Consider the following 15,849-nt stretch of genomic DNA (forward strand, 5'->3'; position numbering starts at 1 on the left):
TCAGGTCGTAGCCACTGTCCACCTTCTCTTTCAAGCTGCACTGTCCTCAACCACTTGTAGCGAACATCGCTTACTCAACCTTCTTCCACACACTTGGGTACATGCCTTTTATACAAGAACGGGGAACTGTTTTTAAAATCTTTATGAATTGGCTTGAAATTCATTGGTAAGAATGTCGTGAAAAACTTTCTTACATTCACAGCTCACTTTACAAGGTTCCAAGGAAAAACTTGAAAGATGATAGAAACCAAAAATGAAATGGCAAGAATGAGTGATTTCTCAGGAATATTTTATTTCTACAAAAATAAATGTCATGTGTGTGTTTAACTCTCCCAGCCTTCTTCTCACTTCTACTCTGTTTCCCAGCAGATTGCACTTAACAAGTTTTGTGTGACTGCCTCCTGTTCATTGCTTTGAAATTTCTCAGTTAACTTCAAAAGCGCCTCGTCCATATACATAGATACATATATACATGCATGCAATACAGCTAAGAAAAGCAAACGGGAAGGAGAGACCTGGGGAGACGATAACAATAAAGCTGGAAGGAAAGTTAAGAAGCTGCAGAAAATGAGAGGACATTTTTCATGTTTCAACAAAACTGAAAGATGCAAAGTTGGGGATGAGAGGAACCAGTATTATATCATTTATGAATGATGAATCCAAGGCACTGCAGCAAAACAGCTGAGAGCTGGGATGATCAACTTCACTCTTGCCAGCATTTCAAAATGCTCTCTCGGCTGAACATTTGGGAGCTTTATGTGATGTTGCAAAGAAAACAGCAGTATTCAGAGGGTTTCAAACAAAAACCAAACCGGTCATTTTAAGAATCTGAAAGGCTTACTTCTTTCTGTATAATAGGCTCTAGGTTCATCCACCTGACCTAGAAAGGTGGACTGGAGGGAGGGGAGGGGGGCTCAAAAGGGAGGTGATACATGTATAATTATGGCTGATTTGTATTGTACAGCAAAAACCAACACAACATTGTAAAGCAATTTTCCTCCAATTAAAAAATATTTTTTTAATTAAAAAAAGAATCCAAAAGGCAATGTTTACTGAGAAATATCATTGCCTGTCAACAATCTCTTTCCTGTGGGATGGTTTACATGGCAGATAAAGATGTTTTTCCTTTCTAAAAATCTTACATTTTATGAACATAATTGTTAGCTGTCCTTATAAAATTATACTTTACAATGAAAAAAGGGAACTGGAAGCACAGGCTTAAAGCAAACAATTAACCAGTTAAATTCAGTCATAAAAAACCACAGGGTTTGTGGACCTGAAAAAATACTTTTACAGATAAATCAAACTCAAGCCCAGAGAAGTTAAGAGACTTTCTCAAGGTCACACCAGTTTAGTGGGCAAAGTACAAGTAAGGACATAAGTCTTCTGAAAACCTGCCAACTGTTTGTTCCACTCCGGGGACAGAAGTGGCAACAAAACGCAAAACAAAAGCCGGCTCGGGGTCATGGAAGGATTCAAGGACATTTCCGAGGAAGCCACGTGCTCCTGGGTACAGAAGGAACATTGTTTTGTCTTGCCGTTTTTTCTCAGAACAGTTGCAAAATAACGCTTTCTAGTATGAAAGTGACAGATTTTGTCACTAATGGAGAAGAAGGATTATTCAAAGTTCCACACCTCATATCTAAAGTAGGCACAAATGACATACTATTATTTAAAAACAAAACGAGTCAGGGGATTAGAAAACAACAAACAGAAAGAAAACACAATGCCTTGATAAAATCAGATGGGCTGCTGGCAAAATTTCTTAATGAAATGCAATCATTTTTACGGGAGCATGGTAGCAGGTCTTTGCTCCCCGGGTGGACACAGTCACAAGTATACGGCAGGAACAGCTCTTGGACGGTGGGTAGATGCGTCTGTTTATCACTGAGAATACCACTGCACGAGCAAAGAGAGGATTCAGTACACAGACTGCAGAAGGAAGGGCGGAGCTCACCAGCACCAGCAGGGCATCAGTGAGATGCCCACCCCTAGAAGGGCGCCAGTATGCCAAGTGGACAACTTCATCCGAACGTCAGCAGACATTCCATATTAGTCACAGGAGAGAGCTGGCAGCCAACAGTGCTTCCCTGATCATACTTCAATACAGAAAGAAATGGGAGAAACTGGACATGAATGGAGCCACAGCCACCAAGGCACATGTTTTTAGGGAGCTGGAGGAGGGCTGAGCCCTACAGTTTCCAACCTCCACATGAGGACTGTCGGGGGAAAGAGGTTCCTGAGGATTTTACAAGCAGATGATAAAAACAAAATTCCTTATGACACCAAAGACCAGTGCCACGAGTTCAGTGTCCTTGTTAAATGGTTTATCTCAGCAACACCTTCAAAATCTTAAACCATCTCGACGTGTATCTCCAGGGCTGAAATGTAACAATTGTAAATATGGAAGGTGAGCTGTCAGGAAGTCTTATGTAGGCAAATTGTGATATAAACAACTTGATCACAGAGAATTTAGCTTTTCGTCAACATGCGACGATTTTCTTTACTCAGTGAGGAAAGAAATCAACCATGCTATTGATAAAGAACATTATTGAAATACTGCAGAAGGGAGTGTTGCAGGTGCTGAAGAAGATTCTTGAGAGTCCCTTGGATTACAAGGAGATCAAACAAGTCAATCCTAAAGGAAATCAACCCTAAATATTCACTGGAAGGACTGATGCTGAAGCTGAAGCACCAATAGTTTGGCCACGGGATGTGAAGATCCGACTCACGGGAAAAGACCCTGATGCTGGGAAAGACTGAGAGCGGGAGGAGAAGGGGATGACAGAGGATGAGATGGTTGGATGGCATCACCAACTCGATGGACATGAGTCTGAGAAAACTCTGGGAGATGGTGAAGGACAGGGAAGCCTGGCGTGCTGCAGTCCACAGGGTCACACAGTTGGACAAGACTGAGTGACTGAACGACAACAAAGAAGGGAGCATGAAAAAAACATGTTCCTGGAACAAATGTGATCAAAGAAGAAGTTGCAAATGCATCTGAGTGTCCTCTGAAGTAGAGACTCAACCTGCCAGGCTCTGAGTGTGTTTAAGTGTCAAGACGACATTTGATGAAACAAAATAAATCTGGGTTCAGGTGAGCTCTAAATATCCAGAACAACCCACATGGACCTAAAGAACCATCTTTTGGTATCACAGCCAAAAACCTACCAACAGCTCAGTACAACTTTCTCATTAAACAGAAATAAAAATGGAATAACAAGGGTGGTCACTATGGAAGGTCATTCTGAAGGGTTAGAGGTGACACTGAAGGCATCATCATTTTAAAATTTTACTTTATGATTAAAACTTAGGATGAGTTTTGGGATATTGTTAATCAGACATCTGAGTCTGTGCTACATGACCAATAAATGATCCCCAGGTGCCAAGAGTTTGAAAGCAGTGTCGTGGAGAACGGACCCCATCGATAGGAATTTCCTATCTGATCAATCAGCAAAGTAAGGACACATGGCATCAGGACCCATGATGATCCATCAGGTGAGGAAAATGGAATTATGTTCTGACCACAACAGCACACACAATCATTTCAGATGGAGAGAAAACAGACACAATACAACAGAATTCGGTGCAGCTATTAAACAGTAAGTCACAGATGTGGATCTGCTGAGGCAGCATGAGGCTGTGATGTACTGATAAATACAGAGCAAGCAGCAAACGAGTCACACGCCATCCATATGGACATTATTCCCAGGTCTCCATACCTATATCTAGGCAGATCCAGGGGTACACACAGCACATTACTTTGAGTGGTTCATCCAGAATGAGGAGAAAGCCTTTTAAACTCTTCTGTCTTGTTAAAATTTGTAAATGGTACCGTAACTTTTTTAAAGAACTGTAACTTTTTTAAAGAGATCAGCACACACACACATAATCAAGTGATAAAGATGCCAGGCAAACAGGCAGGACCCCGGTCACGAGAAGCTTTGTAAGTCTTGTTAAGGACCTTTTGGTTTATCCTTAGTCAATGATGTTCTAGCAAAAGCTTTTAGTCACTAGGAAGAAAAAAAATATTATTGCATTATATTAAGGTCTTTTTAGTGGAAATGTGGAGAATTAATTAGAAAAGTAGCAAGATTAGAAATAGAAAAGATGGTCGAGGAGGCTTTTAAAGAATTTGCCATGGACCATGTACAGCATCTAATTCAGCTCATTTACACCTTAACATCCCCAGTACTGGGACCGTTACCATTCCCACGCCAAACAGGAGGAAACAGAGGCTCAGAGAGGTTCACAAATCTCTCCAGTTGCACAGCTCATCAGTAAAAACGTGGAATTCGAATTCAAACCCTGGTCTGTGCTTACCCGCAAAGTTATATTATATTCTGGAATGATGGGACAGCCTGAACAACAGGGATGAGACCCTCAACCACCTAGAACAAGAGCTGAGGGGAGGAGCAAGGGCCACTCCACACTCGCCTGGGAGGTAAGATGGGTACCAGCCGCTGACTGGCCGGAGGCACAAGATGAGGAAGGCAGGGGGTTTAAACTGACACCCAGGTTTCAGGGTGAAGAGACATCTCCATTCTATAAAGTGCTCAGTATCTACTGAGACCTCCAAGGACCCGATGAACAGCTCACAAAAACTTTACTTCTGTAGCTGCTTTTCAATTCCACCTTTCTGGCACATCACTACAGCTTTCATCTACCTGCCCCCACCCCCACTCCTGAGCACCCTGCGATGACTTTCCTCACCAAGAGATGCCAGCACACGGTGAAAGGTTACGGAACACCTTTCTTGCTTCTTCTTCAAGAAACTATGATTTCCGCCTGAGTGAAGAGGGGAAATTATCAGGAATATTAGAACCCCTTCTGACTTCCTCTTGTTTTAATCACGGAGAAAACGGAGAACTTGAAAAATGCACACATACACTACCCACAGCACACACTCAGGTCCACAGACACACACACTGGTGTTTTGTACTCGTTTAGTGTAGCTGTTCTTAACAGCAGGGGTGGTCCACAATGCCTTTGAGGATTCTGGAAATCTGAATTTTATATAAAATTGTGTGTGAAAATGGATATAAACACTTCTCTAAGGAGGCTATCAATAGCTTACATAAGATGTTCAAAGGGGTCTAAGACCCCCGCTCCGGCCCCTGTCAAAAAACGACCCAGAGCAACATGGCCGTCCTTCACAGCAACCTGCCGTTAATCAGCCCACAGACTACATAACTGATTCAGGAGCCTTCACGTAAGCAGAGCACAGCCGTTCATCATGGAGACCCAGGCCAGGCAGCACGACTTGCTTCCGACACTGCTTCTTCAAAGTGACGCCTGTTTCTGCCATTTATTTGTTAGACTAATGGAGAAAAATCATCACCTACATAATTAAACACCACTGCTGCAAAGCTGCCGTGAAGATGGCAGTGACGGATGGCGGATTGTGTATTTTTAAACTCTCATTTTAAAGACTACATCCTTGTTATTTCGAACACTTTTCATAAATTAAGTTTGAATCCCAAACTGCTGTCAAGATTATACTGGGAGGTCTCCTACAAATGGAGAACACAGAATGCCTGGTACCACACAAGTGCACTTCGTAAGTCAGTAAATGGAATTCCTACCGTTTCTTTGCCAATCTCTTCTGTAATCTCAGATGCAGAAATTCTCACTCCCCTGGAGCCCACTGACCTATTCATAATAAGAAATTTGGTGTGTGAGTGTTGTGAGCATGAGTGTCCAGACCCTAACCTAACCACTGACTAAATTATAGTCTCAGAAATGGAAAGAAAGCACAGATCAAAGTGGGTGAAATACCGCAGAATTTAAGCAGCTCCAGATTAACAGAGATCTTTATGAACAAAGAAAAAGAACCCACACAGAACAAAATAAAGAGCTGCACAGAGGAACTTTTTAAAATAACTCATAAAGTCGGCTGATAACTCTGGCCGTACTGAGTGGATTCTACAAATCCTAACTCCAGTGTCTGAAACAATAAACCCACATATTTTTCTCTGAATAACAAAACTCTCCCAGGGAAACGAGACGAGGGTATTTCTAATATAAATTTCCTTTAACTGTAGGAGAAGAGCCGTGAAATGGGCCGCCCTTGACTCTAAATGCCACTACTTTCTTCTTTTAATTTTCCTTACTCTGAACATGACATTGGGTTCCCAGCTGGAACTGCAGATAAGCCGCCTTGACGGGGATTTTGGGCCCCTCCCAAGAACAAAAGAGAGCCTGATCTGTTTGTCTGGGTCTACCGCTTCAGATCCACTGAACTGCTTCCCACCCTGGAACTCTGAGCCCCACTATTTCAGAGGAGAGGGTACTAAGAGAAGAGGAGGCTCTGAACCAGGATCAGAATGCAGCTTCAGTTTCGCCCCAGAACTGAGAGCTCTGGGAAACACGAGAAACCAACATGAATGAGAATTCGCTCTGATCTTCAGAGTCCCAGCCAGCAATCGGCTTACATGACTGCACAGTGTCAGGCCACAGCGTGGTTTGCAAACACACTTCTTTCTCTCTTGCCCTTGACGCGCCTTGTGTTTTAAACCCCAACCAAACAGCTGAGTACAACTTTTTTCAAAACATGTTTTGTATTTTGGTGGAGAGAACTGTTAAATGCCAATGAAGTTATCATAAAACTGGGGGGTAACACAATACATAGAGATGATAAAAACAGGTAGACAAGTAAACACTTGAGGTGAATTTAAAAAAGCATATGGACAAGGCCATAATGTGACCCTGAGCATATCTGGGTTCATAATGTAACAAGGTGTCTCGTTACAGCTTGTAAAGCCATGCTAGTATTTAAAATGTTAGCTAAGATGGATCTAGGCTTCTTAGGTGGTGCCAGTGGTAAAGAACCTGCCTCCCAATGCAAGAGACAACAAGAGAAGCGGGTTTGATCCCTGGGTCAGGAAGATCCCCTGGAGGAGGAAATGGCAACCCACTCCAGTATTCTTGCCTAGAAAACCCCACAGACAGAGGAGCCTGGCGGGCTACAGTCCACGGAGTTGAAGAATCAGACACGATTGAGTGACTGAGCACTGGAAACAAACTGTGAGTGACTGGAAACAAACTGAAGATTTACCAAGAGAAGACGGATACAGATATGTCATTTTAACAACAGGTCAAAAAGTTACACTGCAGAAGACTGTCGAATGGCAGAGAAAGTCTATGTTAATGACACACCAGGGGCTTCCCAGGTGGCTCAGATGGTAAAGAATCTGCCTGCAATGCAGGAGACCTGGGTTCAATCCCCTGGGAAGATCTCCTGGAGAAGGAAATGGCTACCCAATCCAGTATTCTTGCCTGGAAAATCCCATGGACGGAGGAACCTGGTCAGCTACAGTCCATGGGGTCGCAGAGAGTCGGACACGACTGAGCGACTAACACACAATGACACACCAAGTGCGGAACAAAGGAGTTAAGGAAATAAATAATCCTTTTTGGTAAAACATATAATGGAAATAAAAAAGACTAAAATTGTGCAAAACAAAATCTTAAATGAAGTCATCTTTACATGCTGGGATTATAAATAATTTCTTCCCAATCTTCTTTGTACTTTAAACATTTCTGCTTTCTAGATGGATAGCGATCCTTTGTAATTCAATAAAAAGATCATTTCTAAATAATAAAAATCTGGCAGTAAAGCTCAAAAATTGTTTTAAGTTTATAGTCTATGTTCCAGTAACTCCTCCTCTAGGGTTGATATGATAAGGAAGTGGTCCTGATAAAAGTTAATGGTAAAAATGGACATCACAACATTATTACAGCGATAATGCAAAGTAATAGTAATATGGGAGAAAGGTTAAAGAAATTTATATATTACATACACACATATATATGATTATGAAGCTGTCAAAAACTGTTTTTATAAAATATATTGAGAATTTTCTGAGTTAAGTAAACAAATCAAAAGACACAAAACAGTACATATTCTATGATCCTAAAATTTAAAATAGAATTGATTACATGTATTAAAATGTTCATTTTTCAACATATTTATAAAGCCCCTACTTCAGGCAAGGTACTCTGCATATACGAGTCCACACACATAGAAAGGTGTGTGGAAAAGTCCAAACTCACATGCATAGAAAAGTAATTGGAAAGAAACAGCAAAATATTAATGATGGTTATACATGGGGGGGTGGGACTGACATAAATATTCTTTCCTTGTTACTTTCTAGAGTTTTAAAATTGTCAACAAGCATTGTTATAACCATATACACACATACACTGCACAAACACACATTCATATACACACACCCTTGGAGAAGACTGGTCAAAACGTGCTATGTGAACATTAGTTTTAATGTTTATCTTGCAGTAAAATGTTTCTGGGGAAGGAGCAGATGGTAAAAGGTCAGAGCTGCAAGCATGTTGGTGGCAACAGGTGATAAAGTACACCTCCAAGTCAAACATTCAAACATCTCAAGACAATAAAGCAACTTGATGGAGTAACAAAAGCCAAACTCAACCCAGCTGGGCAGGAAGAATTCTTGTGGACTTTTAACTACTTAAAAAAATACGGGGACTTCCCTGGTGGTCCAGTGGTTAAGAATCTGCCCTGCAATGCAGCGGAAGTCAGTTCGATCTCTGGTCGGGGAACTAAGATCCCACGTACTAAGGAGCAACTAAGCCCTCGCACCATAATTAGAGAACCCGTGCTCTGAAGCCCTCAAGCTCTGAGGCCCACACGCCACAACTTGTGAGCCTGCTTGCCACAACCAGAGAGTCCGTGTGCCCCAGCGATAGATCCTACACGACACGATGAAGATCCCGCATGCTGCAACGCAGCCAAACGAATAACTAAATGCCAAACAAAAATGTCCTGAGTTCTTCTTAACATGCCAACAAGTGTGCTGTCTTCTGGAATAAAAATACAGACGCAGTGCCTGGTCTAGTAATTGAAAAATAAATAATGTGTACTATTTTTTCCTTTGATATTCATATATGCAATCAACAAAAAAGAGTTGCTCAGGTTATAAGGAAAAACTCATCAAATTTTTTGATATGAGTGGACAAATATTATGATATTTTTATATCAGTTGATAAATATTACTATTTTTCCAGCACAACACACTGACCTGTTCTTGCGAAGAAATACACATGCTAAAGTATAAAATTTTTTAAATGCACTTTAAGGAGAAGGGGGTGACAGAGGATGAGACGGTTGGATGGCATCACCAACTCAATGGACATGAGTTTGAGCAAGCCCCGGGAGACGGTGAAGGACAGGGAAGCCTGTAGTGCTGCAGTCCATGGGGTCGCAAAGAGTCAGACATGACTGAATGACTGAACAACAAAACCATTAAATAAGGCTGGAAGAACTGTCATCGGTGGATTTCCTGCCTTTGCCTGGAGACGGCAGGATGACTTCGTGTGGTTCCCACAAAGGAGCTCGCACACCGTCTGTTGGCCATCAGAGCACCAGAAGATCTGCTGCCATTTCTACACAACATGAGACATTTGATTTTGCTAAACACAGAAAGCAATGTGACAAACCCTGAAGATCCTCTGGTAAGATTACTCAACATCCCTGTTTTCACATAAGCATTTTACAACATTACAATTATACGCTTTACCAAAATCATTACAGCAGTGTTGACTCCCAAGCAGATATAAATATCTCGTTTTCTACGACAGTTGCATTCCTAAAATCATGTGTGTGTAGAGTGCTGTCACCCGGATGGTGACAGAGGTCGTTCCCAATGGGGAAGAAGATCGTTCCTTGTAAGAACAAGGACTATTCAAGACCGAGAGACCCTGAGAGGACCTAGACCCAGTGTTAGGACTGCACCTGGACCTCAGAGCCGCAGATGGATGCCCACACGGACACGGTGGCGAGGGGAGGAAGAGGCGACCCCTATTGGCATCCAGCTCTGAGTTTTTTCAAACCTTAAACTTCTTTCTATATTGTAATAACCTATAATGAAAAAGAATATATATATATATATATAAAACTGAGTCACTTTGCTGTACATCTGAATCATTATAAATCAACTATACTTCAGTAAAAAAGAAAAAATTATAACAGTATATTGTTAATTGAAGGTAATTGTACCATATTTAATTACATTGATGATTTTAAACACTCTTTTCCTCATTTAAAAATGATACATGCTGATTTTAACTGCCAAAAAAAGCACGATTTGTCAACAAATGAAACTATTTATCAAATTTGCTTTGGGGACTAAATGTACATCACAATTTAACCATATGTTATAGAAACAAAAGTAGGTAAAAACTGCTTCCCAAAGTAAATCATTTTAAAATTAAAAATAAATTGAAATGTTTTATCGATTTGGGAGCTCCAAAAATTCTCTCTTTAGCATGACTCCATTTTAACTTATAAAATATCTTTTTAGGAGTTCCAATATTAGAAACCCCAAAAGTACAGATATTCCATCTGCCCCACAGCATATCTGTCTGGCCACTCAGCATCACATTCATCCCCATTCCCTAGAGAATACAGACTGAAGAACCACTGACAGATGAATTCTACCTGACAGTTAAGAATCCTAGTTCTAGGAAACTGCACAATGTTTATTAATGATGTTCTAATCTCAAATTAAACATGGCAGGGAGTGAAGAGTGAATAAGCTGTCGTTCTTAAGGATAGAACCATGTAAATCGTGTTCCTGAGAAACACCTCTCCAATTCCATTAACCATAAACACAACCTCACAACCTTTCACAACAGCATCTCAACTTCATTTCGAACATTATGTTGCATCCAGCCCCATCAGACAGTATCTTATAATATGTGAGAAAAACAACTGTTGGTAACAACCAACCAATTTTATCACACATGGATATAAATAATGCCTCCCTTTGTGGTACCCACTGGAAATGATATAATTTTCCCAGTGTTAACAACTTATTGCTGTTGGGAAATAAACCCAGAATTAGATGCTCCCTGAATATAATTGCACTTCCCAAACCTTCACCTTCTAATAGCTCCACGGTGTCACTGGAGCGAAGACTTCTGCCTGCTCTGCTGAGAGCATTTTTCATTTGCACATTTAGGCTGAGTCTCATTCCAATACAACTGAATTCAAAACCAGTTGCTGCTTATTTCCCTGAACGGCGCGGGTGCTGAGAGTGAGGACACAACATGCTGGGGATGCCTGGGGACTTGACTTGTGCTCACGTTGCACCAGCTCTACCGGGGGAGACACAAGTGCAGACAAACAAGCGCCACCCTCACCCGGCATATGGAGGTACTCAACGTTTTGGTGAATAAATAGGCAGACACAGTGCTAATGGGCACCAGTTAAGAAATCCAAACAACGCATCTGCGAACAAAATGAAGAAGGATTGCTTCTGAACAGAGGGAACTTCCTGGAGACCTCTGCCTCCCAGAAAACCAGAATTCAGCAGGCAGTCTAGGTGGGAGCAGCAGGAGCAAAAGGAGAGAGGGGAGAGCTAAAAGCCTCTGCCAGGCGTCGTCTGGGACATCATCCCGGAGCCTGCGGGGCCATAGAGCAGAAGCTGGGGTCACTGAACAGGAAAGGGAAGACAGTAAAATCATGTAACTTAGTATCTGAACAAATGAAAGTGCATACCACAAAAATGTCAGCTCCCCCCAAGTTAATAGTGAATTCACTTCCAAATTAGAATCTCAACTGGTTTTAATTTAAATTGGGTAAACTTAGTTTGTACTGAAATCCCAGACATTCTGGTGGTACAGTAATTAGATTCTCCTGGGTTTCCTAGGTATAAAATCACATCATCTGCACATATATATAGAGAGAGAGAGAGCGAGAGAGCGCTCGTTTATATCACTCATTAAATTCTGTTTTTTATTTCATTCACTAAAACCTCCAAAACAATACTGAATAGCAATGATGACAGTGGGCATTTCAATTTCTTGATTTTAATTTAAATATTTTGATGTTTACCTATTTGGTATATTCACTATTATATTTTGGTAAATAATTTTTATTATATTCTTTAACACACCAATTTTTGCAAGGAATGGTGGCTAAATTTTATCAAAAATCTTTCAGTGTTAAAAATCATTATATGGCTTTTCCTTTTTAATCTGCTGATGTAAGAATTATGTTGGCAGATTTTATAATACTGAACTGTGTTGCACTGTTTAATTTACATTACTGCATGCTATATCCTCCTTGGTAATAAGATATCATTTTTCTAATATACTGCTGGATTACATTTGGCAATATTTATTTAGAATTTCATATTTGTATGTGACATGTATTTGTCACCTACAGTTTTGGCTTTGTGCTATGTTCCTCAGATTTCATATGCTGGTTTCATAAAAATTTTTCATCTTTTTACATGGCTTGAAAGAGTCTGAATATCATTGGAATTACTTGTTCTTTTAAAGTTGAAGGATAGTTCAGCTGTGATCCTGGCTGGATCCTGTCCTCCAGTCTATTTTACTGTTTGACCTATTCAAATATTCAACTTTTCCTGGATGCATTTTGATAATCATTATTTTGCTAGGAAATCATCCAGTTACTCCGGAGTTTCAAACGTGTTGCTATAGAAAAGTCTGTATTATTCCTTTGCTTTTGCTTAAAAAACAGAAAAAAACCTTTTCCCTTTTTCTTTTCTTTTTTATTATTTATTTTTTTATTAATCTTTACTTTTATTTTCTTGTTAATTATTATTAACTATTAATTAAGGTTAAGATGCATATGGGTATTACTATTACTTAGCTATTAAAAAGAATGCATTTGAATCAGTTCTAATGAGGTGGATGAAACTGGAGCCTATTATATAGAGTGAAGTAAGCCAGAAAGAAAAACACCAGTACAGTATACTAATGCATATATAAGGAATTTAGAAAGATGGTAACAATGACCCTATATGCAAGACAGCAAAAGACACAGATGTAAAGAACAGACTTTTGGACTCTGTGGGAGAAGGCAAGGATGGGATGATTTGAGAGAATAGCATTGAAACATATATATTACCATATGTGAAATAGATCGTAAGTCCAGGTTCAATGCATGAGACAGGGCACTTAGGGCCGGAGCACTGGGATGACCCTGAGGGATGGGATGGGGAAGGAGGGTTCAGGACGGGGGACAACATGTACACCCATGGCTGATTCATGTCAATGTATGGCAAAAACCACTACAATATTGTAAAGTAATTAGCCTCCAATTAAAATAAATAATTTAAAAAAAAAACCTAATTCAGGAAAGACAGACATTGATTCTTGTATCAGATGTTTAAGGCCAGCCACTATATATACTGCAATTCTCTTTGAAAGTGAAAATGAAAGTGTTCATTGCTCAGTCCTGTCCAGCTGTTTGCGACCCCATGGACTGTAGCCTGCCAGGGTCCTCTGTCCATGGAATTGTTCAAGCAAGAATACTTGGTGGGTTGCCATGCCCTCCTCTTTGAAGAGCTCAAATCGTGCCCATCTCTAGAATGACATCTTGTTTCATCCCCTAAATATACAAACTCTTTAAAAAATATTTTTGTTAATTACTAAAATTATTAAAAAATGGATTATTAAAAAAAATTTTTTTTTGATAAATTTAACGCCTTTTATTGCCATACCTCATTTTACTGTGCTTTGCTTTAGTGAACTTTATAGATACATTTTTTTTTTCCTTGTTAATTTTCTGTTTAGTTGATCTATCCATAAGTGTGAGTGGGGTATTAAAGTCTCCCACTATTATTGTGTTATTGTTAATTTCTCCTTTCATACTTGTTAGGATTTGTCTTACATACTGCGGTGCTCCCATGTTGGGTGGATATATATTTATAATTGTTATATCTTCTTCTTGGATTGATCCTTTGATCATTATGTAGTGACCTTCTTTGTCTCTTTTCACAGCCTTTGTTTTAAAGTCTAATTTATCTGATACGAGTATTGTGACTCCTGCTTTCTTTTGGTCCCAATTTGCATGGAAAATCTTTTTCCAGCCCTTCACTTTCAGTCTGTATGTGTCCCCTGTTTTGAGGTGGGTCTCTTGTAGACAACATATGTGGGGGTCTTGTTTTTGTATCCATTCAGCCAGTCTTTGTCTATTTAAAATTTTTAAAAAAGATGCATATGGGCTTCCCTGGTGGCTCAATGATAAAGAATATGCCTGCAATGCAGGAGACCTGGGTTCAATCCCTGGGTGGGAAAGATCCCCTGGAGGAGGGCTTAGCAACCCACTCCAGTATTCTTTCCTGGAGAATCACATGGACAGAGTAGCCTGGTGGCTACAGTCCATGGGATCGCAAAGAGTCAGACATGACTTAAGTGACTTGGCACACATGGCACACAGTTAAGAGAATGGGTTAAGTGGTGACTTACTCATACATAAAAAGAGATCAACAAGAAAGAGAAAAGAAGACTGGGGAGACTGTGAGTTGACATAGTGAAGGATAACCAGGAAGAGTTTACCTGCATCCAGCCTGGAGCTGAGATATGGACCTGCAGTGAGGCAGAAACAACCGGGTTACCATCCAGATAACAGAAGTCATCAAGAGAAAAAGTGAAAAAGGAGAAGAGAGTCAAAGCTGAAACACAGGGACTTCTCAACACTGGCGTGAAAGGTAGAGAGTAAAAATCTGATTAGAAGAGAAAGCACAGGGACATAAAGTCCAAAAAGATATTAGGATACAAGGAAGGAACAAGTGATGAAGGAGAAGGAGAGGGGAAAGAAGGGGAGGAAGATGAAGAGAAGGGCAAGGAGGTGGGGACGAAGAAGAGGGGAAGAAGAAGAGGAGCTGGAGAAGCAGGAGGAGAAGAGGAAGAAACAGCTACTGCCTCAACTGAGAGTTCAGCACAGATGGTTGACTTGGGACACAGAGACAAGGTGAAGGGTCACTGGAACAGAGGACTGGATGCAGATCAGGGCTCCTGAGAGGGTCCAGGTCTGTCACCAGAGGAGAAAGAACTAAGAAAGCTCAGGACCCTTACAGGAACATTCAGATGATGGTGGAGTTTATTGTAAAGAGACATTTGTGCTGGGATCCCTCCATGCTAACTGACTGCGCCTTTGACGTCCAGGGCCAGTGGGTCTACAGGAGTAATTTTCATCGCCAAGACACCTTAAAGTCAACCCACATAACCGTGGGTTGATATTAAAATACTCCCCTGTGAATACCATGTTGTCAACCATCAAATTTACATCCGTCTATATGAGACGACGGCGTCCTCTTCTTAAAGTCATTAACTACACATTTCCCTTGACCTTTGCTTCTCTGTATCCTAGACACGTCTCATGTCATCTGGTGAATATAGCAGAGCTCCAGTTCTCATTAATTTAATTAATTCTGTCGATTAGAATTTAGACTCTCCCCTACTCAAGATATCTCCTGCTGGGCTTCGATGAATGGACATGCTTAAAATAGTATTCAAGATTGTTTGTTCTCTTCACATTACAAGAGTTTAAAATAGATTATTCCCCAAATCATATCTTAACCTCACAGCTTGCTAACCTTTCAAAACACTAATCATTCACAGTGGATGTAAATTTAAAATCCATGAAGGAATGCTGCATTTCAGTTCACTCGCAGATCGTTTAGGGCAAAATAGAGTACTTGTATCAGCCAAAAGATAAATTAGCACTATTTAAAGGAAATTTTTAACGTAAAAATATCTAGAACAGTTTTGTGAAATTAAATTCTTGAAAAGCACATTCAAAGCAGCAGCAAAGATTCCATCACTCCCCACTGGCCTCTTTGCTACTGAGCTCTTTAGGACTCTTTTGGGATGACAGCCCCTTAGTCCTAATTAGATCATGTTGTGTATATGCAACAAGAAAGCATTGTATTTGTAGACCTCATGACTCTGTGTGTTTATGTGCACTCAGTCATGTCTGGCTCATTGCAACCCCGTGGACTGTAGCCTGCCAGGATCCTCTGTCCATGGGATTCTCCAGGCAAGAATACTGGACTTAGT

The 15,849-nt window shown here is 40.5% G+C and overlaps 1 protein-coding gene across 1 annotated transcript in view; it reads right to left on the reverse strand.

Moving 5' to 3' along the window:
• Nucleotides 1–14,985, reverse strand: part of L3MBTL4 (L3MBTL histone methyl-lysine binding protein 4) — a 155,397-nt gene extending 140,412 nt beyond the window's left edge. Inside the window, 1 exon segment of the mRNA XM_070778597.1 lies at nt 14,938–14,985. Within this exon segment, the coding sequence (XP_070634698.1) occupies nt 14,938–14,985 (48 nt within the window).
• Between the last annotated feature and the right edge of the window lie 864 nt (nt 14,986–15,849).

Source organism: Bos indicus, chromosome 24 (genome assembly GCF_029378745.1).
Source record: "Bos indicus isolate NIAB-ARS_2022 breed Sahiwal x Tharparkar chromosome 24, NIAB-ARS_B.indTharparkar_mat_pri_1.0, whole genome shotgun sequence".
Classification (NCBI taxonomy): Eukaryota; Metazoa; Chordata; class Mammalia; order Artiodactyla; family Bovidae; genus Bos; species Bos indicus.